This window comes from Atheta coriaria, unplaced genomic scaffold, assembly GCF_025399875.1.
Source record: "Atheta coriaria isolate IRGN ID8LTWV9N9 unplaced genomic scaffold, Caltech_Dcor_3.1 hic_scaffold_5_pilon, whole genome shotgun sequence".
In the NCBI taxonomy this organism is placed as follows: domain Eukaryota; kingdom Metazoa; phylum Arthropoda; class Insecta; order Coleoptera; family Staphylinidae; genus Dalotia; species Dalotia coriaria.
The window spans coordinates 3,433,399-3,459,083 of NW_027045447.1; the positions used below are offsets into that span (position 1 = coordinate 3,433,399).

At 41.6% G+C, this 25,685-nt stretch overlaps 3 protein-coding genes and 1 long non-coding RNA gene across 18 annotated transcripts in view; 2 read left to right on the plus strand and 2 right to left on the minus strand.

Annotated features, from left to right (window-relative positions):
* Positions 1-25,530, plus strand: part of rg (A kinase anchor protein rugose) — a 103,621-nt gene extending 78,091 nt beyond the window's left edge. For all 15 annotated transcript variants that reach the window (XM_065301956.1, XM_065301963.1, XM_065301964.1 and 12 more), the window contains 11 exons: positions 85-211; positions 279-415; positions 21,149-21,266; positions 21,323-21,425; positions 21,505-21,620; positions 22,281-23,065; positions 23,139-23,397; positions 23,462-23,893; positions 23,968-24,164; positions 24,219-24,370; positions 24,426-25,530. In XM_065301956.1, the coding sequence (XP_065158028.1) occupies positions 85-211; positions 279-415; positions 21,149-21,266; positions 21,323-21,425; positions 21,505-21,620; positions 22,281-23,065; positions 23,139-23,397; positions 23,462-23,893; positions 23,968-24,164; positions 24,219-24,370; positions 24,426-24,516 (2,517 nt within the window). In that variant the 3' untranslated portion in view covers positions 24,517-25,530. The remainder of the gene's footprint in view (positions 1-84; positions 212-278; positions 416-21,148; positions 21,267-21,322; positions 21,426-21,504; positions 21,621-22,280; positions 23,066-23,138; positions 23,398-23,461; positions 23,894-23,967; positions 24,165-24,218; positions 24,371-24,425) is intronic.
* Positions 11,052-13,016, minus strand: LOC135792337 (protein mab-21). Its single transcript, XM_065302958.1, has one exon. It carries the CDS (start codon positions 12,815-12,817, stop codon positions 11,690-11,692), a length of 1,128 nt encoding a protein of 375 aa, XP_065159030.1. The 5' UTR covers positions 12,818-13,016; the 3' UTR covers positions 11,052-11,689.
* Positions 13,607-15,167, minus strand: LOC135792338 (protein mab-21-like). Its single transcript, XM_065302959.1, has one exon. The coding sequence runs from the start codon at positions 15,022-15,024 to the stop codon at positions 13,927-13,929; it is 1,098 nt and encodes a 365-aa protein (XP_065159031.1). The 5' UTR covers positions 15,025-15,167; the 3' UTR covers positions 13,607-13,926.
* Positions 15,362-17,593, plus strand: LOC135792067 (uncharacterized). The gene is made up of 3 exons (XR_010548192.1): positions 15,362-15,607; positions 15,672-15,758; positions 15,921-17,593. It is a non-coding gene; the product is annotated as an uncharacterized lncRNA (long non-coding RNA).
* Positions 25,531-25,685: the final 155 nt, after the last annotated feature.

The following is a 25,685-nucleotide window of genomic DNA, read 5'->3' on the forward strand; positions in this document are numbered from 1 at the left end:
GTATTTATTTCGAACTTATTTATCCACTTTCAATCTATGTTTCAAATATCAACATTCAAGTCTTTGCTTGTTTGTTTACAATAGGCACGCGAAGAAATTCATGCACAATTGGCCGCGACGCGTAATCAACAACAGCAACAAATGCAAAATGACTTGATGGACGACAACGAATTGCTAATGGACGACCGCGAAATGGATAACGATTTAACAGGTAGGTGCCATCCGCCGCCTGGCAAACGCGTGACAGCAAACTAATTCGAGAAATTATACGTTCGCAGGACCTGTCAACATTAGCACCAAGGCGAAATTAATCGCGCCCGGCATCGTCGCACCTGGCATCGTCTCGATCACGTCTACTGAGCTCTACTTCGAAGTGGACGAAGACGACGAAGAGTTTCAGAAGTACGACACTGAGGTGAGTTGTGTGATTAATCAGTTTTTAACGTTCATAATTGCGGTTTGGTACTCACATTGTTTTCGTGTGTGTGAGTACGTAAAATTCGAAACTTCCGAAAAGGATTAGGTGCCCGGGTTCACGTCACGTCCGAGTGCGTGTAGTTGGTTTTATTTTACGGTAGATCATCCATTTATCATGTCAGGTTTATTGAAATCCGTTGCGCGCATTGCATATTCATCAGCCCGACCATAAATCATAGCATAGGCGGATCCACTGACAATCTTATGTAAACATATTTTAACTTATTGCCTTTTAAAACAACTCCGAAGTTCTCGGGCCGGTCGCAACCTCACTCAGCCGGCGTAAAAGGTGCGTGCGTGCATTTAAAATAATTAACAACGTCCACGAGCTTTTAATAGCTGTAAATTATTGCGGCGCGCAATACAATAAGTCGATGGATGCACGCAAAAATCGATTGGGAAATTATACCTCGGTGCGCAAATATGTGCATTTATACATTTATAAATCAGTTTTGTGGAAAGTAATGTCTAGCATGCGTGTGTATGGTGTGCGATGCTGATGCTGGAAGAGATGCAGAAGAGTTGGTGGTGGTCGCGCACATTCCACGCCGCGCCGGAGTCGGCCCAGCAGGTCGTCCGATAATTGGTCGTCCGAAGAGGCACCTGTCCGGGGGGCACCTTCGCCGTTTATGCGCGCTCGGTGCGTATGGCGAAGAAAGAATGCACAGCCAGAGTTTGATTATCCATTCGTGGCTGCGCGCGCGCGAGCAACTCGATACGAACTGACAATCAATTGTTGCTGTTTCTTACTTCTTGAGCGCGCCAAGCGCCAGACTCACGCTCGCTTAGCGCTCATGATGGGAATATAGTAATAAATTTTGAGCTATTTGTTTCATATATACCCTACACAAGCCGAGGCGGTATAGAATAAACTTTATCGGTTATAAAGTACCGAACAAGTTTTGCTTTGTTTTAATTTTCAGCTTTGCACATCGCGTGACTAGGGCGCAGATTGCACACACCAGCAGTTGTGCTTTTTCAATTTTGCGCGCCTGGACGTGCTATGCAAATATCTATCAACGGAGATGTAAAATTGATTGATAAAAGACTTAAACGGTTATATTTTTTCTCCGAGGGTAAACATTCCGGGCGATGATGGCGTTTTGTGTGTATTAAAGACGGAAAAGCGCGCATTTAAATTTGCGCTTGATAGCCGCCGGCTTGACTGTATAATAAAATCAAATTTAAACGAGCCACCAGACAGAATGCGAATGCACGGCGTCGTCGGCGGCTGGTGTACGTGTATATGTGCTTAAGCAGTTTAACGGTGTGTATTTATTTTGGTGCAGCGCATGCAAATCGGCTGCCCGTGCAGAAACCTTCTTCTCAGCGACTCGTAAAGTAATGTCGAGTGACTTTGACATCGAATACTTACGCTTATTTGCTAACAAACCCGAGAAAACATTGATATTTTTAAAATAAGGTGCAAACTACTTTTCCTCTCAACAGCTGGCGTTTAAAATTAAATGTGTTTGTAATTTTACACGAAAAAATGAAGATTTTGCAAAAATTTTAATATTATTTATGTAAGAAATGAAACATTAATCTTGATGGTAATATCTTTTGTGATTTGTATGCGATGAGTGACTATTAACATTCCGGTGGATTATTTACTTTGGAGCGCTGAAAGAAATGCCTGTAATCGTCGAATTTGCGCCTAGATGCAATAAACCCGTGGCCGGAATGATCCATCAGACGCGCGTACAGTAATCACAGGCATTAGCGATGTACCTTCTCGGTGGTCTACTACCGAAGTCCCACGCATTTCATCACACCCTGTCACAATTGCTCTATAATTATGTTATAAATTATGCCGATAATCGTTTAGCGGAGCAACGCCTCGGGCTGCGTGTGTGCTCTGCCCCGTTCTCTCTCTCCACTCGAACAATAATGATGGTCGTTGCGAAGGCTAATTGAAAATTGCCATCGCATATACCATCTACCATTACATAAACCTACTTATCTGTAGTTGAGTGCAATTACAATTACCACGCGCTTGTTTGTGGATCAAAATTGATTCCGATTAGAAAATAGGCGCGACATGGTGCGTTACCATGAATTACGAGTTTTGCGAATGATTGGGGTACTCAATAGGTTTTACGCACGTTGCGCGCTGACATCGTAAACGTTCGGGATCTGCCCATGGGGCAGGACCATGACATCAGCACAGTCATAACTCTTACCAGGTGGTTGAGCAAACAAACCTTTTTCTCCACCGAGCGGATAACAGTTATTAGGCGCCGTTTAGCATTTCGAGAATTATGGCTTGCTGGCCCATCCGCATGTGGGCGGTAATTATAATAACAATGACTCTTTGGGCGCATAGCATACGATCAACGCGTTTTGCGGTTGATCAATTCCGAATTGTTCGATGCGGAAATTTGGGGCGTTTTAATATTCAAACACGCGAACATACTTTCCCTGTGTGTCTGTGTGTGTCTATCAAGGAGCACGCAAGTCTAACAATACGCACGCGCGATTAGGTAAATGATGAATGCGTGCTCGGGAACTGTTTTGGCACTAGGCCCACAATAATCAGCTTTCGTCCTCCCACCGATGAGTTTTTCGTTCTCAAGTTAACAAGCGGATAATGGTGCAGGTATGGGACCTGTCAGCCTCTACGCAACGGGTGGCCTACTAACATCATATCAATTAACCGGGGCTAAACTTGCACCACACTAGTCTAACTTTGTATTTTTTGGGTAATACTTTGTGAGGATATGAATAATGAGGTGGCTCCCGTTTCGATTTCTCTTACCTGTTGTATTCAATTATCGTCATTCATCCTTGTTGCAAAACAAACACGAAAATAGAATGTGGATTTTATTTAACAATGAGATATGTTTATTAACGCGCTAATAGTCCAATTTGGAAAGTGGTATACCCACCACACAACCTCGAACATCAGGAGATGGTGTCACGCAGCTAGGGTTCATTGTGCACACATCAAGAAGTTTAAACGGAATCCCACAAACAACTTCTTTTTTACGGCAGACCGGCCGCTGAGAGAGGTGGAGAACATCCTCTGATAGCTCGTCGAAAGATAAAATACCGAATTGTGCAAATGATGTTATTAATTCCTCAGCACACACGGTTGGAAATGTCATAAACGAAGGCGCGCATGTATCCAGCATGCGCGTAATTATAGTACCACAACATCAACCAGTAATATAAAATTTCCTCCGATATTTATACAATGTGTATAGTATGCGTATGCGCTAACAAGCAGTGTGTATGTGTTTGCTCTTTGTGGTGAGATGAATGCGAAACGAGTTCGATACGTTGGCGACGGGTTGGTGAGGAAGGAGCGCGCGCGCGCGGGGCCTAATTAAGGCTATCATTATCATGTTATTCGGGCCCGTACCCGGCCCTGCTGTCAGGCAGTGGGCTATGCCCTTTTTGACACTCGTCATCCGCAACAGTAATTACCACTTCAGCTGCGCGCGCGCGGGGCAACAGGTTGTTGTTCGTGTCGCTGTTTATTTTTCAGCTCGTGGCTACCACTTGGTTGTTATAGCTATACCTACCCTACGTGTGTGTATGCATTAGCAACATAAACTCGCTGGTAATTGAGATAAGATAAACACACGCACACACACATTTATATTTGATCTTTGAATCTTGTTGCGACAATTCCCATGGTCCCAAGATGAGCACCTGCGAAGAAGTAAAAAAAAGAGTCCCCCGCGATAAGGATCGTGGTCGTGTTTGGAGAGGAGAAAAATTTCGGATCGCTTCGGATGGCGATGTCAACCTGGTGATTTAGCAGGGTCGAGCCATAAAGGATCCACGCGGTTATATTTTACCGGGCACGGCGACGATTTGATATCTATAACGGTAAAACAATAAAACACTGCGGGTAGTTATAGGTATGCGTGTAGTCTGGTGTCCGGCAGGCGGTCGGCCGGCGCCAGACTCGACGTGCTGCTCTCGGAGAGTATCCGAGATGCGGAGCCTGCACGAAATTTTCAACGAAATCGAAAGACGCGACGCGTAACAATAAAAATAACATATTAAGCGAAGGGACACGAGGCTAAAACAAAGAAGCGAGAATGTCTTATCGCAGCGGGCACGATGATTGAGTGGTGGCGTCCCGCGGTAACAATTATTAAAAAAGCACACAAACCACGCGTACCCCCAGCGCATGATTGATGGATTCCTGGTTCTGTGCGACCGGGCATTAATAAAAAAAAACGGGCAGTGCTTGATTCAATTTCATTCGGCGAGCCATTGAATCATTGACATACACTTTTGCATTCATTACAAGTCGATTAACATTAGTTTTTTTTTTCTTTAATAATTCGTATTACTTCTAGTTGAGAACCCAAGCATGTTTTCGGTCATGTGGAAATCGATACGGATCTTTTATGCCCTGTGAAGTGTTCTAACAAGAGATATTCTATCTCCCGACTGGTTTTTGAAAGTTTTGAGCATCTTACCTCGTTCCGCCCGCGTTAATTGCAAACACTAATCGCATTTTTCGATCGCCATAAAACTGTCACCGCGATTATGTTCTCCTCCTGCTGGTGATGGTGGTGGTTTTTTGCGAGCACACTGCAAACGATCGCATTCCACAATACCTGCGAGCCACATCATTGACGACGCAATTAAATCAAAATGTCTCCTTGCATCGGTGTTAATAATGTGCTGTGTGCCACCAAAGGCTCCGGTTTACCTCGGCGCACAGCTCGTTTTTGCAAGGATTTATTTATTCCGCGCGCCCTTTTTCCTCTACCTCAAGCGTTACCGCCGCCTTGTTCGTTTCTGACAAGACCTCTCTTTGGTTTCCACACAACACACGCATTGTTTTGGTTTATTTATGCCGCGCAAAAAAGGACGCCGTGTTCATTGTTTGCATTCGACGCATTTCGACCACAATACCATCTGTTTGTAATAAACTATTTCGTCTCAATTTCTGCCGACGAGCGCTGAAATTGAAAACAATCGAAATGGTGGAAGCTGCTTTCGGTTCGTTGTTGTGTTGTGTTTATACCTATGTATACAAAGTGTTACGGGAAATTTTAAATTAACGTTAACTTTAATTTTATTCCGTGTTTTAATTAAGCGCGAGCCAAATTGCTCATTAATTAATGAGGCCAGGTGGAATTTCGATGGCGCCCGATATGCAATGTTTATGTTTGTGTGTACGGCCGCCACAATTCAGCAACTTGTTAGAAGAGATGTAAAATAAAAGACGTTCCTCTTCGCGTGAGCAATGCACACGCGCATGCATGCATCGTCGGCATCGTCGGTGCCTTTTGCAGTCAAAGTCCGACGGTGTGATTTATACGCGCTATCTAAATAATAGTCTGATATTATTTTATGTGGGCTGCCCGAGGGCGAATGTTCGTTTACATCGTTTACTCGGATGGCGTATAAATAAAATGTTTGCGCGCTGTGTGGATGTGCGATATTAATGATGCGCAAGCAATGCATAAATTTAAATTAGAATTCACAATCATAAGTCACCGAAAAACGAACCAAGCGCAAGCATTGGATTGCAATTTCAAGGGTTTTATTCGAGTGCTGGTTGTCATTTCATGCACCAGTGGAGCGATGCTGTGCACCCCTGCATCCCTGAGAGATGATTTCGAGTTGTTGCGTGGTGTGTTCGACCCTAGAGTTTTCGCTTCGTTTCACTGCGTTCTGTCGTTGGTTGGATTTCATGCGTGTTTCGCTTTGCTTCGACATGTGGCGCTCACAAATCAACCGGCATTACGTTTGACACATATCTAATTAGTAATTTTTTCTATTTGATTAAATACGCATTAATTTGTAGTGTTTAACGGTAAAAAAAACGCTCTAAATTAATCTATAAAACAGTGAGTTTGATTTTTTTCTTGCAATTTTTGAAAATCATTAATTCATGTCTATAAAAATTATCTATCACTCAGCTAAGTAAGTGATACGTGTAATTAATCATTTTTGAAAGTAGTTATGTTACATTTAGCCGGTAATTGATTAGTCATACTTGCAGCAACCGTGAATACGCATGACAATTTGATTTCCACGCCTAGTCAGCAATCCTACCACATTTACAATATTATATTAAATTATTTACGTATAGCATGGCCGATAAATAATGCATTCCAGCGCTGGACGATTTGTTATACGATTTTATTCCGTGCTTTTTGCGGGCGCGCAGCTTTTTACCGCGGCGAATTCCATCTTGTTAAATATCTCGAAAATGTGGCGGAAAAAATTCCGGCGTTGGAAAAAATTTCCCACTGCGAATGAATTTTGTTTTATTTTTCTCACAAACTGAGTATCAGTTTAAAACGATTTTAGTTTGTTGAATGTATGAGAGCTTTTCGTAGCTTAAGATGGCTTAAGCGCGGCACACGCACACGCGACTTTGAAAATAATTTATTACGAGCGAATGTAAATAAAAAGGCGCATATTGCGTTTGTTGCTCGTTTCGGTAACGCCTAAAGGGGTGGCCGCGGCGCGCAGATCAAACGTGAGCCGGTTTTACGTGTCCAGTCCGCCCTCTAATCGGACGTATTGCTCATTAAGCGATCGTAAAAGGCAATCGCGTGCCCCGCCGTCGACGCGAACCTATTTGTTACTATTAGCGGCGCACTTTTCGGCTGAAAATAGCGCACGGTGCTCGGGAAATATCGCCTCCAATGGCCCGCAACATGCATCACATGATTAAGCGTTGACGGGCAATGCTTAATTTTTTTTCTTCATTCTTCATACTTCATACACGGCGTACGGTAGCAATGTGCGTATGTAAATATGGGTGCCAAACACGTGTTTCAACACACAACACGCAAAATTCGTGAAATTCATCAAACAAAACCGTTGATTGCGCATACAAATACTGGATAATGGTTAGTTGTGTAATGTTAGTTACTTACTTTTACAATGCATTGATTTTAATTAAAGAAATTTCTACAGCGATGATTTTATGATTGTGTTTGAACATTTTTTCGAACATATTTCGTTGAAGAAACAAGCCGCAACGGATTCGTAAAGATAGTCGGATGAAAAACGAGACGACGCTTGTTAGCCGATGCGTGCGAGAATATCTGATCTCGGACGGCGGCGCATAAACGAGTTGTAACCCGAGATGTTTTTCGTATCGTGTGAGACAATCGCGGGGACGGAAAAGTTTGTCGTGCGCGCACAAACAGGAGACGCATAGAAATCCATACGCGTGATAATGCGTCGCTTTATTGCTTTATTTCTTTATGTTCTGATGTTATTACACGAAATAATCGAAAACGCTCACAAAGGATCCTTAAACCTTTACTAGATCGGGTTTTATTTGGCAAAACGATTGTAATCATCAGGTTCACCAGGTCTTTGAACTTTTTTTCATTTCAGATTTGTGTAATTTTATACTTTAATTTATTACTGACGCATTTGCTTATTAATTATGATGTTTAATTTATTTTATGAAAGTATTAATATTCATGGTTTTAATAAATTTATTTCGTTTGTTGCAGGTGAGTGACACGCTAAAAATTAATTCATTGCCGCGCGTTCATAAGGTAGGATACTGTAAATTTATCTAATGAAACACGCATTAATCGAATTGCTGTGAAACATGTTTTCTATTTACGGGTAGATATGACCCTTTCTTTTAGTGATTGCTCACTTTTTGATGCATAGCCTCGGGTCCACCCCGCGCTGCTTAAATATAGTGTTTTGTTCCCTTGGCCGGCGCAATTACGGCGCTACTACATCGGATTAATCCAAATTTGATTACCTCCCGAGTGGTGTCTCCCTGGGGAGCGCATCAAATGTGCGCGCTTGGAAAATAGGCGGAGATTTATGGCGGTTGTCAGTAGAAAACGCGTGGACCGGAACCGGGGCCTTTCCCGACGCCGGCGACATCCCCCCCAGGGACCAACTACCCAGACAAAACATTGCATTACTGTTAAGTGGTGCTTTGCCACTTTGATGTATACATCCTGCGCTCCTGCAGCGATATTATGTTTTTGGTGGGAGTACACGGTGGCAAAAACACAATTCACGATTCCTAAGTGAAACCTGAATTTTGAATGAAATTGCGCCGCGGCTAATGCAGTAATAATCGTAACAATATTTACTAAATATTAAGACAAGAAGCTAGAAGTGCTTTCGGTAGAAATTTAAGGAGTGTTGAGCTCAGCTGTTGTTCGTTTATCACCTCTTACACCTTATGAAAGTTTCAATTTGCATCTGTGTCCATCGTGTGGAAATTCATTTATCATTTTTACTCAACGCACATGTTTTTAAACCCTGCGCGACGGTTTTTGTTCTTGTAATTCCTCGAAATGAAGTTGAATTTTTTTGTCTTTCAACTTATTTATACGGTCGCGCGGCGCGACGCGTTTGCGACTATTTTAGGGTTGATTCAATGAGCGAGTCGTCGAATGTGACAAGCGTCGTATTTCTTGCCACCCTGCGCTCGCGGCACACACACCACCCTAACATATTTGTTTTCAATTGTAATTAACGGCGCCATCAACACGATTTATTGCATCCCGATTTATCTATCGCGCGAGTGCGCGTTCATATTTAGAAGTAATATTTTAACCACTCGTCTTTGCGCTAAGAGTTTTGACACCGGGCTAAAAATTGTATTTGCTTGTGTTGACTTTCACTTTGTGGCTATCATAATCTGTAATGTTTACAAAGTCAATTATGTAACCTATTCGAGCTGTGGGTTTTATGGCTAAATCCGTGCGCTGAGGGCTCTCACAGAAGGGGGCACGGTTTTCGGTCTGTGACTGCAGGGGGTCAGGCGCCAGCGTGGTAATGCCCTTACACACGGGGCCCCGGCGCGAGAGAATCGGCCGACGCGGAGGTAGGAACAGAAGCCCGAACTTAAATCACCTTATTTTACTAAGTGCAAAAGGATTTGAGCCAGCGCTGCGCGCGCATAAATTAATTCCAATGAGTTTTTCCTGTTTGACTACAATGATTGATTTTAATATCTAATTACTCTTAAGAATGTAACTCGCAAGCCGCCTTTTATCTCCTTAAGTGGCTCGCCTCCATTTGAGTGTGTTTTTCGGTTGGTAAGATGCTCGTTTGTGCGCATATCTGCCGCCGTGTATTAGTTCCCAAACACTTATCCGGATATATTTCATCCCGGCGGCTGCTGCCGGCGGACATGTTGAGTTGTCAAGTGACGTGCGTGACGGATAAAGAACACCGAAATGCTTTCTTCGTCCCGAACACCGGTGATTGGGATGACTGTGGGCCGTTTGGTGTAATCCGAAATTACTTTTAAATTTCATTCAACACACTTGCGATATCTTATCGAACTGCCGCCCATTGGATGAAAATTTCTTCATGTTGCAAGTTTGCGTGCCGAAACTAGAGACTTTTGACGTGTCTCCCCTATAGAGTGAATGCACTTTGTATTTTTGAGCGGCAGGCGCAAACCCAAACACGAGTGTAATTTGTTTTCATTTAAGAGTTGCCTGCGAGGGGAAAACGCACATAAAAACTTTATTTAAGGATGTTATTTTCGTGAATTTCTTTTTCCCCTCCGGTAGCACCGCGGTAGCGTTTTGTTTTTCATTTTTCATGCGCTTCTCAGAGTGGAAGTGCATAAATCTTCATTTAAACAAGCGCATGATTTTTTATCCTCTGAAAAAATACCGTTTCAGTTGTAAAATTGATAAAATTGGAACCTCTTGTAGTTTCGAAGTTGTATATAATGATAATTACCTCATTTGAGTTAAATTCAACTTCCAATAAGATATTTGATGGTCAATTTTATGGCGTTACCGAATATTTAGATAATGAAGAAATAAAGCGCTTCACATTTAAACTAATCGCTTCGCAAGTCGAAAAACCCAAAACACAAACGATATGTTTATTGTCGACGCCACAGTTTTGGTTTAAGTGCTATTCGGGCCAAACGAATGTCGTGAAAATAAAACACATCTCTTCCACGAGAAGAGTTTGTGTGTAGCAGTAGATATAGTACAGGAAATACAGTCTGTCCACTCAAATACATTACACCCAATTTCCCCCATGTTAACTGCACTCCCGGCGGCCATTTTAAAATGTTTTATCTCCTAACACACAACATGTCGCGCCAAGCAATGCCAATGTCACATACAGCGAAGAGATATTTTTAACAGGAATGTTATTAGTTGGCAACGCGGAGGCGGTGATAAATCCGAAAATGTTTACATTTCGTAGCAGACTGTATAAAAATGCAGCGTGCATTAGTACCGTACTTAGGTGATGACTACAGAAGAGCTATGAATATAAAATCAAGCAATAAAACTCCAAATTGAAGCTACTGTTAGTTTTGTTACTTAAAGTATCTATTAAATTTGGGCAGCTATCACTTTTTAATCTGGAAATAGTTTATGTTTTTATTTTCGCCGCTTGTAGTGTGTGGAAAAATTGATTTAAAGCACTCGCGTAGTTTAAATAGCGTACAGGTAATTTTTAATTGATGTAATTATAGGCTATTATAGTTAATGAAGAATTTGTACGGTCACAATTTATTGGCAAGCAGAGCTCTACGATATGATGCAATTAAATTTCGAAGCGTAATTCGTTTAGGTGTTTTTTTAGGAGTAATTTATGCGGCGCGTTATTAAATGAAACGCATCTTGTTTTATTACTAAATCAATTTTATTTATACAAAAGTCATGGGGTATTTCAGTAAGTAGGTAGTACAAGTCTCATCTTCGAAAATATAGTATAGAGTACGGTTATGCGAAGTATAACGGTCTAAAACTCGTAGTTGGGTTATTTTCTTTGTTATTGATTAATTATTATAAAACAACAACAAAATAAAATTACCTACCAGGTTTACATAGATTTGTTAAGAAATAATTTGTGAGTATAACTGTGAAGAAATAACTCATTTTTCACTGACGAATAAAAAGTAATTCAATATTAATTTGCAGTTAAATTTTGCTCTTTATACCAGGAAATGTAGTGTTTTTTTAACTTTCTAAATGTGAATAAGTAATCAATAATTAATAGAAAACATTTTGATTCATTTTAGACGATTGTACACTTCACAAATCCGGTTTATTTATTTATATTACAATTAAAATCACAGTCTGAGTTGAAACACGACCCAAAAATTGAAAATCAATAAAAACAAAAACCACACGCATGCACACACTCATTCGTTCTGCGCACACTCGCGAATATAATACATTTGAGAAAATAAATTACTAATAGGGTGCAGTTTAACAGCTAACATTTTTGTACTCAATAAACTATAGACGTGCGCATTTTATAACTTTTCAAAGCATCGCGAATTCGTGAGCATCTCACGTGTCAGCCGCCACACTTGCTTCGCGGCATTCTCCAACGCACTCGGCGATTTCCCTTTGAACAAATCCAAATTCGGCAGGAAGTAGTGCGGACACCGTCGGCACTGAAGGCACGAGATAAGTTGCAGGAAAATACCGTTGATTCGATCCGCGATGCACGCTTCATCCCACTCAGTCTCTCTCGGATGTTTTTCACACTCGTAGAGCAGAAGCATTTTCATGTGATAACTTGTCACTGGATTTCCGGGCAGGTCCAGGTGTCTATCTCGTAGGGTTTTGAGGATACTAAGACATCTCCGTCGGCAGCCGCCTTGTAATAGGCGATTTTCCGCTTCTAAGAAGGATAACGCCCATGCGTCGCCTTCCATTGCGGATTGTTTACCCTGCAGGGCGATGCACTCCTTGGAGAGCAGATCGAAACCCTCGGTTTTTACCTCAACCACCAGATTGGGATGTGGCCAAGGGATTTGTGGTAATGGCCAATGCGATGCAGAGCGCGGCCAAAGTCCTGCGCATTTGAACGCCGGGGTTATTTGCACAATGAAGCGTTCGCGGATGCGCAGCTTCACCTCGGTGGTGTCGGCGATCATCTTCACCGAGTCCCTGTACGAGCACTTGTCACACGCTTGCGCCACTAGAGTCTGAAACCGTGAGCGCATTTTACGCGCTGAAAGATATCCCGAAGCGGTGATGAATTCCACCCACAGAGACATGGATCTCTTGCGGCCGTCGCTTAGCTTCAACACGGCACAACCGGGCAGGGTACCATCATCCACGAAATTCAACACACCCATTTGATTCAGATAGATGACAACTTCGAATTCTGTGGGTGAGATCACCTCAAGCCCATCATAACGCCCGTTGTAGTCACTCAGAGATGAAATGAAGCGCGGTTCTTGTACTTCCACTTCCTTGAGCACATCTTGCACCACCCGACACACTTCCTGAATGGTTTTGCTCACTTGCAGCTTACGCGCTTGGACCTTCTCCGTGTAGTACTTGTTTAGTTGGTAGACCATCTTCGATTGCGCGGTTAGCATGTCCGGCGGTACGAGCATGTTGGCGGCTCTAATAGCTACTGCGGTCATCCGGCCGATTTGGATGATATCTTCTTCTTTGTCGCGATTAGATATGGTGGGGGTGGTGTGTGAGTGCGCGTCTTATCTGGCGGCGGGCGGGAGGGCGGCTGTGATAGATTCGTAGCGCGCGCGCGACCGGCACGATGATCTCTTGTGTTGTGTTGCGTGTGTGAGAGCTTCGCCGTGTTCACGTTTCGAATGGCAGCGTCGACAAAAAAACGCCAAGCTCGGCGCTCAGGTGAGAATGCCACCCCTCCCCTTGTGAGAGTAGGCAGGTTTTAAATTTCTCCGATGGGCCAATCCACGTTGCACGCTGCAGACGTGCTGCTGTTGCTTTTTTTCTTTAATGTCGAAGCTGTTTTCTTCTTTTTGTATTTATTGCTAACGCGGGCATGCACGCCAGTTGTGATCGAAGTGGCTTTAATAAATTTTCAGCGCGCCGGTTCCCGGTGCAGCGTGTTTTGCGTGAATTTATTAAAAGTGGAAAACGCGCTTAATTAATTAAATTATGTTGAATTCAGTTTGTAGGAGAAGACAAACGTTAATTCATGATTCAGTCGCGTGGAAATTGTACATCATGTTTAATCAACGACAGTTGGGTTTAACTCAATCTGTTTTCTCAAGGTTTTGAACGTGCAAGAGAACATCCTGTTTGTATGCACCTGCTTTTTGCTTGTTATACAATTACATGATTATTAAATTATTTGTGAGGTGCATTTATTTACGTTTTTCTTCCAATACGGACAAAATTAAATATTTTTGGATTGTTTTAGGTTTAAACTGAGGAAAACTTTATAATTTTAGATCATATACTCGTTTTTATTACGCACACACTCAACAACTCGAAGTAATTTAATTAATTGCACATAAATATATAGGTAAATAAAACAATCATACAAAAATATTTACAAAGATAATAAAACATGTGAAATAAATAATTACTTAATAATTAAAGCATCGATTCAGTCAGCAAAATAATCACCACGTGATATTATGGCACTTGCAAGAGATGAGTCATAATACAAAGTTGAAAACACAACAAACCTACAAAGTATCTAGATACTTAGGTATATGATATAATAGGAATGGCGTCTGAATGTAGCATTGGCTTTGCGATATTACAATTTTTCCAAGCACCTTGTGTTGGTGAGCATTTCACGAGTTAGGCGCCACACTTGCTTCGCGGCATTCTCCAACGCACTCGGAGATTTTCCCTTGAACAAATCCAAGTTTGGCAAGAAATAGTGCGGACACCGTCGGCACTGTAGACATGAGATGAGCTGCAGGTAGATTCCGTTGATGCGGTCCCCAATACAGGACTCGTCCCATTCGGCTTCCCTGGGATGTTTTTCACACTCGTAGAGTAGTAGGGTTTTCATGTGATAACTTGTCACTGGATTCCCGGGCAGGTCCAGGTGTCTATCTCGAAGCGTTTTGAGGATACTGAGACATCTCCTTCGGCACCCACCTTGTAAAAGACGGTTTTCCGCTTCTAAGAAGGATAACACCCAGGCATCTCCTTCCATTGCTGATTGTTTTCCTTGCATTGCAATACTTTCCTTGGAGAGCAGATCAAACCCTTCGGTTTTTACTTCAGCGACATGATTTGGGTGCGGCCATGGAATATGCGGTATGGGCCAGTGCGCTGCCGATCTGGGCCATACTCCGGAACATTTGAACGCCGGTGTAATTTGCACAACGAAGCGTTCGCGGATTCTTAGCTTTACTTCGGTGGTGTCGGCGATCATCTTCACCGAATCACGATAGGAACATTTATCACAAGCTTGCGCCACTAGCGTTTGAAACCTCGAGCGGATCTTACGCGCCGAAAGATACCCCGAAGCGGTGATGAACTCCACCCACAACGACATGGAACGCTTCCGACCGTCGCTCAATTTCAACACGGCACAACCGGGCAGCGTGCCGTCATCTACGAAATTAAAAACGCCCATTTGATTGAGATACAACACCACCTCAAATTCGCCGGGTGAGATCACTTCCAATCCCTCGTAACGGCCGTTGCATTCGGTGAGCGATGAGATGAAGCGCGGTTCTTGCACTTCAACCTCCTTGAGCACATCTTGCACCACCTTGCACACCTCGCGGATGGTCTTCGCGATCGTGCCCATGCGCGTCTGCACACGCTCGCCGTAGTATTTATTAATCTGGTAGAGCATCTTGGACTGCGCCGCTAACATGTCGGCGGGTACGAGCATGTTTTTTGAAGATGGGCGGCCGGGGGCGCCCGCACACACGTCGTACTCGATGTTTCGCCGGCCGTCGCTGCGACACTGCTTTACGCTCAGGTAGGCACGGACGCGGGCGCGTCCTGATTCCTGCGGGCACTGACGATCCCGCTGCGAGTTGCATTTTGCGCATGGCAGGCGTGGCCAGAGCTTCCGGTGTATTGCGCGCGCTTCAAGCGCCTCCTCTTTTATCAAACTCCTCCTTGGACTCTCGCGCGCGCGCAACTCTCCAAACGGAAACTTTGTGCCTACAATCGGGGCATCTATTCGCAATTATTTAACCGTGTAATAACTCATCTGCTGTTGAGTATAGATCAGTAACTGTATCGAATTACTAGGTACTTCGAATTGTGCGCTATAGTTGTGCTTTTGTCAGTCTTGTGTAAGAGATAGGTATGGTTTTGTATCAAGGGAAGTTTTTTCAGTCGGGGATTATCCGTCTGTAAGCCTCTCGGTGAGGACAATGGAATCCAACGTCGAAAATGGAGCCGTTTTGAAGTTTTGACGTTCTTTGTATTCATCTACCCCTCGCTGATACTACTTACAACTTGAAGTACCTAGATAGACATCTTAAATGTTGTTCTTGTGATTTTTTTCATGTTGTACCGTTTTTGTAGTGTTGCTTTTGGTTCGGGGTTTGTTCATTGATCTTTTGGAGGTTGTGCGATGAGTGCTCGTCAAAAAAATCCGCACGTGCTGACAATGTGAGTGAAGCTATAATGAACGATTAGTAGCTGGTCATAAAATTTAATAGTTTATTCATCATCTCAGTTGTGATTGAGATGTATGATATTTTTTGTTGGCACATCTTAAATGTTTGTTTTTTCGTGTCTCAACTTCCAGGAATGATTGTTTTTTTATTTTAGTGTTTGCTTTGCGGTTTGTGGGTGCGAAGTCTGATATTAATACCACCCCCACTTTAGACTCATCACATGCCGAACTTCCTACATCATAAATGAGATTTATGAGTTCCTCATGTCTGCTCACACACCGGGTCGAATCCCATCATATTTTTTCCCTAAATCAAGCGCCGGCGCGTCGTCGACGAGAATTTTAATGTGCGCACGCTGTTGCTGGGTGGTTAATTATAGGCAATTTGGGTAAATATTTTAAACGTGCCCCGGCCAGCATCTTACACGCCTCATTATGCCACATTTGGGGCAATTTGGAGAGGAACTAGGAATTAAAACCCACTAAAACAATCACCATTACCTACCAGCTTGCTTGGTGATTTAAATTTTTCGAAATTTTCAGCTTTTTTCGCTGAGTAATTGATACAACGTGTTCGTTCTGCCAGAGGTTTACCTCCTAATATCTCCGGCGCTTGCACACATCCGGATTCTTGACATAAGTACAACCATATGGACACATCCCGTCATCAACTGCTTGTTGTGGGGTCGTCGCTAAATTTTACCGAAAAAATATAACTCACACATTCCTATTTAATTGAATGCGATCGGTTTTTGTTTTGTCTACAGATTCAAGAGTGTCTAGACATGACATTTTATCATTTTGGCAGACGGGGGTCACGTTCGCCTCGATTTACATGCACTTACGCCACGATATGACAATAAGTAATGCAGGAAAATTACATTATCCTGGCCAGCGATGCGGAATCGCCTATTTGTAGGGGTGGCACAGGGACGCGCTACATAAAACCGAATTACTGTCACTTTTCGCCGACTATTCAAGGGGGTGCAGTCTGCAATGTACCTAATGCAATGCGCCACCAGACGGCATATAAACGAATTATACAACAAACACACTTGCTGACTAATGAAACTACAATTGGATTACGATGTTGTTTCTGGTGCTGATGTATTGATCATTTGGAAAAATGTTAGGTTATGTTAGGTTTAGAATTTGGATGTTTTTTCTGAATTATGATGTAGTTGTCGATTTTCAAAGACAAAATATTTAAATATTCAACATTTTTGTAATCGAAAGGTTTCCGATTTCTGATCAGAAATGTTTTTTCAATAACCAATGGTGTGTAGTAGTCGTTGTCGTACGAAAATCGTCCCGTTTCGTGGATACTTTGGACGTGTTCTTAATGTCCGTTTTTATCTTTACGACGCCCCGTCCAGTTTTATCCTTTTCAAGCGGTGAGACGAAAAATACGATCGTAAATATTGTTTGGGCTTCGAGCGCGCGCAGTTCCCATCGTACACGTTTATGATATTCAGTTTTATAGTAAATTTAATATGAAAATAAATCAATTACAGGTAGATATCATTTATATTGTTGGTTAGTTTTTGGTAGTCGCGGTGCTGCCAGTGTCGATAATTATACGTGTACATGCTATCAAGGGGGTCATTCATTAAAAACGTCAATTAGCATTTAAACATGTCCGAGCGCGCGACAGAAACCGACGCGGTCTTAACTCGAAATCGAGATCTTCCAATTAAATTTAATTTTATCATTTTATTTTGTTTGGTTTGTGGTTGCTATGGCTGGTCACGTTTGTGCATAAATTTGCACTTAGCGCGGTTGTCGCACGGGCGAAATAAACATTTTCGAGAATAAAATACACACAACAAACGCGATTACCAACCGGCGATAAATACCACCGGACGATCGTTTCTATGGATAATGTAAGTATAGAACTAAAAACAACGTCAGCTTAATCATTTCTAATGCGGCGTCGTAATTTTCTTCAACTGATAAGTCACTCTTGCTTTTGTTTTTGTAGTCAGTGTGTGCAAAACAGAACAAAGCCACACGAAGGAGAACCGGTACTAATCAATCTTGCCACTCTCCATTATTTCATGTCTTATCTTTAACATAACACAAATTCACACCTGAGGGCGAGGGCGACGAACGCTCACACTTTGTCCACCGATGAGTGGACGTGGGCGTGAAGAAAAATACTTGCTGTGGTAATAAAAACAAACTAACGATTGTCAACTACCCCAAAAACGTGTTTTATCTCGGTTGAGCTGGTACACTCGCCTGAATCAGCGCGCACCAACAATGCTGACGCGTGGCTGTCCGCAATTTGAATTTTAATGATCTCAGTGATCTTTGGGGTGTTGGAGTTTGCACAAGTACTTACTTAGTTTGCTCTTTTTTTTCCATTTCCTAATGCAGAGTTTATGATTTCGGAATTACTGGTGCAGATTTAGAGGAGGGTGTAAATGCGCATGTGAGATTTATGACCCTGAGAGGATTTAGAGTATTTAGTAAGCATTGCGGGTGATGTGAACGAAGACACGTGACACATGCCTCACGGCCGAAAATAGAAGAATACTGAAGGTGTGCAGTATGCGCCCAGGTGTCCCCTTGTGCACGATTACTTTTAATGGACTCCCCATACACTATAGAACATTGTGTGGAACAAAAATGTGTTTTGATATTGCACTTGAACACGAAATATGATATAGTATACTATACTCGACGCTAACTAGTAAACTAACATATCTTAATTATAAATTAAAGTTTTTATGTTTTATTTTATTAAATTATAAAACATATAATTTTACTGAATGTTGATTCAAAGAGTTGAGTGATGAGTTATTGATAAATACTTACATGTTCGATGAAATGTTTTTAATCTGGCTTTATAATTCCCTCGGGGAACAAAGGGAACAAATGAGGGCGCACTAATGGGACGCTGGGTACGCAAAGCTCACCGATGATGAGATTACCACGAGGGAATGGATGGATCTCTCGGTGTGCACTGTTTGCGCGGACAGGAAGACAATGGCGAACCCTCAGCGTTACACAACACCTTTCATTTGTCAATCATACTTTGCTTCACTCCCTAAAGGAAAGCCATTACGAGAATTTTTCTGATATTTTGATATAATACGGGCAACGACAATATTTTCTTCTTTTTATAACACACCAGCAGCTGGTGTACTTAAATGTTTGACTGTTTATCACTATCAACACGTTATCTTCAAGTGGAATCGTCTTATTACTTTATTCTTTTAGAAAATTCAATGTTTTACCTTCAAATTAGATTACTAGTAACGCAATCTACAAATTTTTGTGACTAAATTCAGGAATTAATCCCGAACTCGGATTTTTTTTTGTGATATTGTGATATAACACGGAAAATAACAATGTTTCTTTTTCTTTTTATATCATAGGGGAAAGTAGCCATATTTGGACCATTTTTATATTTTTTGATTTATAGAGCCACATATAAACTGTCAATAAAAATTAAGTAGCGGAAAAGTAACTCACAAGGCTTACCAACAAAATGATATTTTTGGTTTAAGTAAAAATTATATTTATACCCCTCAAATTTCAATTTAAAAAAATTGTGTTTTTGGTCCAAATTAAGAAACCGGTTTCCTAAATTGGACCGCGCGGTTTCCTAAATCGGACCATGCTTTTTTAACGGCTATTGACACAATAGTAAATTTTAGTTTTAGCAGAAACACAAGCACATTTTGTATAAACCAAAGTGCGGCATTTCATACACTGCATCATTTCGAAGATTTGTGCTCGTCCACAAGCTTTTCTAAGAGATCAAAAAAATGATATACGTTTTCCCTGTAAAAACCCGGTGCCTGTTTCCGGTCCAACTTGGGCAACTTGAAGAATTTTTATTTAATGATCAACGACAATCTTAATATAACATAACCTCTCCAAATTAATACTATAAATTATAGATAAATAAATAAGCTTTCTGATGATATAATTATAATCGTGAAATCTAACGTTTAAACAGCTTGACAGCTTATGCACTTACGTCGTTATAATAGATTTGATAATCAAGGATACAAAAAGTTGTTGTCACGACGAAAGCATGCGGCAAGTTTTAACCCAAATAGTTGCATCAATTGTTTATAAATACGAGTAAAACAAGGGGCCTGTCTATTTTTGCAAAAACATCAACAGTCCGCGGATATCGTGGTGGTCCAACTTAGGCGCTGGTCCAAATTATGCTACCTTCCCCTATAACACGGAAAATAACAATGTTTCTTTTTCTTTTTATATCATACTAACAGCTGTTGTACTTAGCGTTTTGATAGAAACAAACAATCAAAATTTTATCTTCAGATGTTACCATCTTATGGCTTTATTTCTATAGAAAATCTAATCTTTTACATTCAAATTAAATTACTAGTAATGTAATCAACAAATATTCGTGAATAAATTGCCCCTTTATGGTGGAATGAATGCCATGTTGACAATGTCCACCAGTTTCCTCTGTTTTTTTTGTTTCGGTGAGGAATTTATTCCGAATTCGAGCGTATAACAAAAATTTATGCGCATTTAAAACACATCGGGTATGCTCGTCAGGTAATATGTTAATAATTTTAGTTATGCGCGTATTTCGAGCCCGAATTGAGGAGAAACGTGTGTGCGTCTTACCCTTATTTATATTTCGTTTGAGGCCCGAACGTCAGGCCCCGGCGTGTGTGTTTTTAATGGTCGTCGCTTTTCAGAAGATAGAGCTTTTTGTAATTTATATCCTCTCTTCTTCGAATGACACTGTGACATTTACTTTATGTGGACCTGCCCAGATCGGCATTCCCTGATAACGACGGATATTCTAGCAGCGCCCATTGTTTTACTCTTTTCCACGGCCGTGTTCGTCTCTGTCATCGGCATTCGGCGCGACGCGCACGAAATGCAAACCTCTGGAACACGTTGAAGACGTCAATAAATGTTATTAATGTGTTTACTTTGCATTGCATTTTATTTATAGTGTTATTGTTGTACTCTCTTGCACGACGAACGCACTTTCGGTCGCCATTTTGTTGAAATTTTCTCTCTGGCTGTGTGTTTTTGATGTAAACAGCGATTATCTTCAATATTTTATGAGGTAGGAGATGTTGGTTTGTGGAAAAGTATCAAATTCGCTTGTGAAGTTGAGTTTCGTGCTGCGGGGGGTCGAAGAGTTCGCGCACGCTCTGCGCATTAAACCAATGTGCGCGGTTCGCGCGCGATCGATGTTCGCGATATTAAATGATACTCGACGGCTCCTCCCTCGGCCTGCGCCGCGTATTATTCCTGCTGGCGGCCATCTTGTGCGCTCACGCGCGGCAAAATTATGAGTTAACGTTAACAAGCTTTAATTGCCGCTATAAGCTCAATTTAATGTGGCTGTTATTAATGAAATTCTTTGTCTTTACAGGTCTTGAAATACTGTGACCATCTGCATGGCAAGTGGTACTTCTCGGAAGTGCGGGCGATTTTCTCTCGAAGATATCTGCTTCAGAATGTTGCGATTGAAATCTTTTTGGCCAGCAGAAGTACGTGGACGTTTACATATATACATTTTACAGATTAGTAATGTTTTTCTTTATAGCATCGATACTTTTTGCGTTCCCGGACCAAGCCACCGTGAAAAAAGTCATCAAAGTTCTTCCACGTGTTGGCGTCGGAATCAAATATGGCATTCCACAAACAAGGTTAGCAAAAACCATCACAAGCGTCACAATATATTATGTCTTTGATTGAACGTGTTTTGTGTTTGTTTTCTGCAAGCAGACGTGCGAGTATGATGTCTCCGCGGCAATTAATGCGAAATTCCAACATGACACAGAAATGGCAGCGGCGCGAGATTTCCAACTTTGAGTACTTGATGTTCCTCAATACGATAGCAGGTAAGGGACGCATCCGGAGAGGAAATAGTTAATTACGCTCGCGAAAAATAGCGCGCCGGGTTTTATAAATAGCACGCGTGTTACACATCCAATTAAGACGCAGTAATCGAAAGCGATGAGGTCTCAGCGGCCGCGTGCGCCGGGAAATCATTCCACATGTTGACGGGGCGTGAAGTCGAACGCTGCATGCAAAATTAACACTTGTCACGGGGGGCTGGAAATGCATTAAAAACAAATACATCAAGTAATTTCCAGACGGGCGCGCGCTATTAATAAACGACACTGTTTGATTTACTCGTCTGTTAATGGTTACAATTAGCTCAACATTTTTCTGTACTTTCTTCGGAACATCTTTTTTTAGTCGGGAAAAGATACATTTTTTAACTGTCACGATTTCATGATGTACGGTAATTGAAAATGGGGTGGATTTTTCGTTTGTTTGTTTTCTTCATTTTGCGAGGAGGCCCTTTTAGGGATTTTCGTGCCGGGTGGAAAATGTCAGGTCGAATTAGACGCCACCTCAGTCACCGTAACCAACTGGGGATTACGCCACCCTTCCGTACCGGCCCCAGCCAGCCAGCCCCTTGATCCCGAAATAATATACTATATTTCATTCCCCTCTCAATCTTAACTTGTGTGTTATTTTTTCATCATCCTCAGGACGGACTTACAACGATCTCAATCAGTATCCCGTCTTTCCGTGGGTACTGACAAATTACGAGAGCAAAGAGCTCGACCTTAGTCAGCCCAACAACTACAGGGACCTTTCGAAACCCATCGGCGCTCTCAATCCCAGCCGTCGCGCTTACTTTGAAGAACGTTACAATACCTGGGATCATGAGAGTATTCCGCCATTCCACTATGGTACTCACTATTCGACTGCCACGTTTGTCTTAAATTGGCTCATCCGCGTGGAACCGATGACCACCATGTTCTTGGCCATACAGGGCGGAAAGTTTGATCATCCCGATCGCCTCTTTTCTTCTATAGCACTTTCGTGGAAGAACAGTCAACGCGATACTTCAGATGTCAAAGAATTGATTCCGGAGTTTTTCTTCTTACCTGAGATGTTTGTGAATTCAAATCGTTATCGTTTGGGTAATCAGGATAGCGGTAGTGTTGTCGACGATGTGGAGCTGCCTCCATGGGCCAATTCTCCCGAAGAGTTTGTGAGGATTAATCGCATGGCGTTGGAGTCCGAATTTGTCTCATGTCAATTACACCAATGGATCGATTTGATCTTTGGGTACAAGCAGCGCGGACCCGAGGCTATCCGAGCGACGAATGTGTTTTACTATCTGACGTACGAAGGAAATGTTGATATGGATTCTATTACGGATAAAGTAATGCGTGAAGCCATTGAGAATCAAATTCATAATTTCGGACAGACTCCATCACAGTTATTGATGGAACCACATCCGCCGAGGAGTTCAGCTATGCATCTGGTAGTGATACATACATAACATCGTTATGTGGGTCAAATTTTGACATTTTAACTGATTTTTATCATTTTTATAGTCTCCGATGATGTTCTCTACCATTCCTGATGACGTCTGCATGACGATGAAGTTCTTGTCAAACTCGCCGATTGTTCACATCTCGGCGAATACCTATCCGCAGTTACCGCTGCCGTCGGTGGTCACGGTGACCATGCATCAGCAGTTTGCTGTGAACAGGTGGAATACCGGATATGCTGCGTTGGCGCAGAGTCCCAGCTATGCAGATTCACCACAAAATGCCGGATCAAATTTACCACTATCAATGGATCCGGTTTTGTGTAAGTTTTGGGAGTATTTAAAGGTTTGAATGGATAATTTTATATGTTTTGTTATAATTTGCAGCGCAAACAAATAATAGTACAAATCCAATGTTGCGCCGCCATTTGGGTGATAACTTTAGCCAGAATCTACGCATACGCTCCAATTGCTTTGTCACCACGGTCGACAGCAAGTTTTTAGTCGCGTGCGGCTTCTGGGACAATAGTTTCCGCGTTTTCTCTACGGAAACAGCGAAGATTGTTCAGATCGTCTTCGGGCACTATGGCGTCGTCACTTGTCTGTCGCGCTCCGAGTGTAATATCACTTCGGATTGCTACATAGCCTCCGGGTCTGCTGACTGCACCGTGTTATTGTGGCACTGGAATGCCAGGACGCAGACGATTGTTGGTGAGGGTGAGGTCCCAACGCCACGGGCGACGTTAACCGGACATGAACAACCGGTGACGGCGGTTGTCATCTCGGCGGAGCTTGGACTTGTTGTTTCCGGCTCAACTAGTAAGAAATTGATCATGACAATTCTATTAATATTTACTTATATGTTGTTATATTCTTTGTTTTTGTTACTTTAGATGGTCCTGTGTTAGTTCACACTACTTTCGGGGATCTTTTACGATCTTTGGACGCTCCTACTGGTTTCAACTCGCCGGGGAATATTGCTATGTCAAGGGAAGGCGTGATTGTAATTAATTACGAAAAGGGAAACATTGCCGCCTTTACAATCAATGGCAAACGACTAAGACACGAATCACATAATGATAACTTACAGGTAACTACAATTTTCAAATGGTTGTGCAAATTTATTCATTTATTTTATTACCAGTGCCTAATATTGAGTCGTGATGGAGAATATCTAATGACTGGCGGGGACAAAGGCATCGTTGAGGTTTGGAGGACGTTCAATTTAGCATTGTTGTATGCCTTTCCAGCGTGTGATAGCAGCGTGCGCTCGTTGGCACTATCGCACGACCAAAAGTAAGCATTTAAACATATATTTGAACATAATAATACCTTAATTTATTATTTTCAGGTTTCTGCTAGCCGGTCTAGCGTTAGGATCGATCGTCGTTTTTCACATCGACTTCAATAGGTGGCATCACGAGTTCCAGCAACGCTACTAAATTTACATTACTAACATTTAAGCAAACAAAAAAAAACAAGTTTACCAAGTATTAGTAAGGGCAAGTATTATATGAATAGGTTATTTCCACAGATAGTACGCATTTATTTAAATTACTAGCTATTTTAACCGTTCTTATTTTAACTTTCTTGGGGTTGGTGAGGTTTTACAATTCGATATCTAAGTTTTAATCAGTGCAATACGGACATTTGTGTACATGTACTTAATTAACTTTGCTCAGCACGGCAAGGGGAACATATTGTGATTAGATTAAGTTTGATTGGTTGTTCGCGGACACGCCGATTAGGGAAAATGTTGTTAAATAACTTAGGTTTTTGCATAATTTGCTAGTAAGATGTAATATTGATTAAACTGATACTTAATGAAGACTTTTAGCAAAAGAAAAAAACATGATGTGCGTTACTGATTTGTTTTATTATTTTAGCTGGTACATTTACTAAGATATAAAGTATAAACGAACCATGTTGTGGTGTGGCTTCGCAAATCGGATATTTACCATCATCGGACACTCACGAATTTCACATAAATTTGTAAAGTACGAGCACATCCTTACAGCTTTCAAGCTTGCACGATATTCCTAAGGCCAACAATGTTGTTAAGCCTCTCGTTAGGCAAATGTTTTTAAATACAAGCTTGCGCGGACACACAAGCATTCTGTAACGTTGTGTCAGCGGAGATTGTATTGTTTTAAATATAACATTCCCTCCAGCGTGTGTATAATAATTATAATGCTAATAATGAAACTATACTTAATATAAATATATAAATATATTATACTGATAAAATGCATAATGATAATTATATATTGCAAATCTGTCCAGATGAATCAAACTTATTGTAAATAAGTAATATTGTTTTTTACATAATCGCTACAATCGTAAAGCAAAAGTAATAATACAAGAAAATTATGTGAGGAATTGTACTTACTGTAAGTAATTATTATAGTGTGTATGTTTGATGTTAGTTATATAATATACTTCTTTGTATACACGTACTCACGCACCATGTATTCGTTATTTTCTTTTAATTCCGTCGAATAATTACTGCAATAAGCACAATCATGTTCCTCTTAAGCTCAGTTTAATTTTTATACCAAAATTGAAGTGTGAAGCATGCTGGCTTAATTTCAGATGTCTCAACATGCTTTAC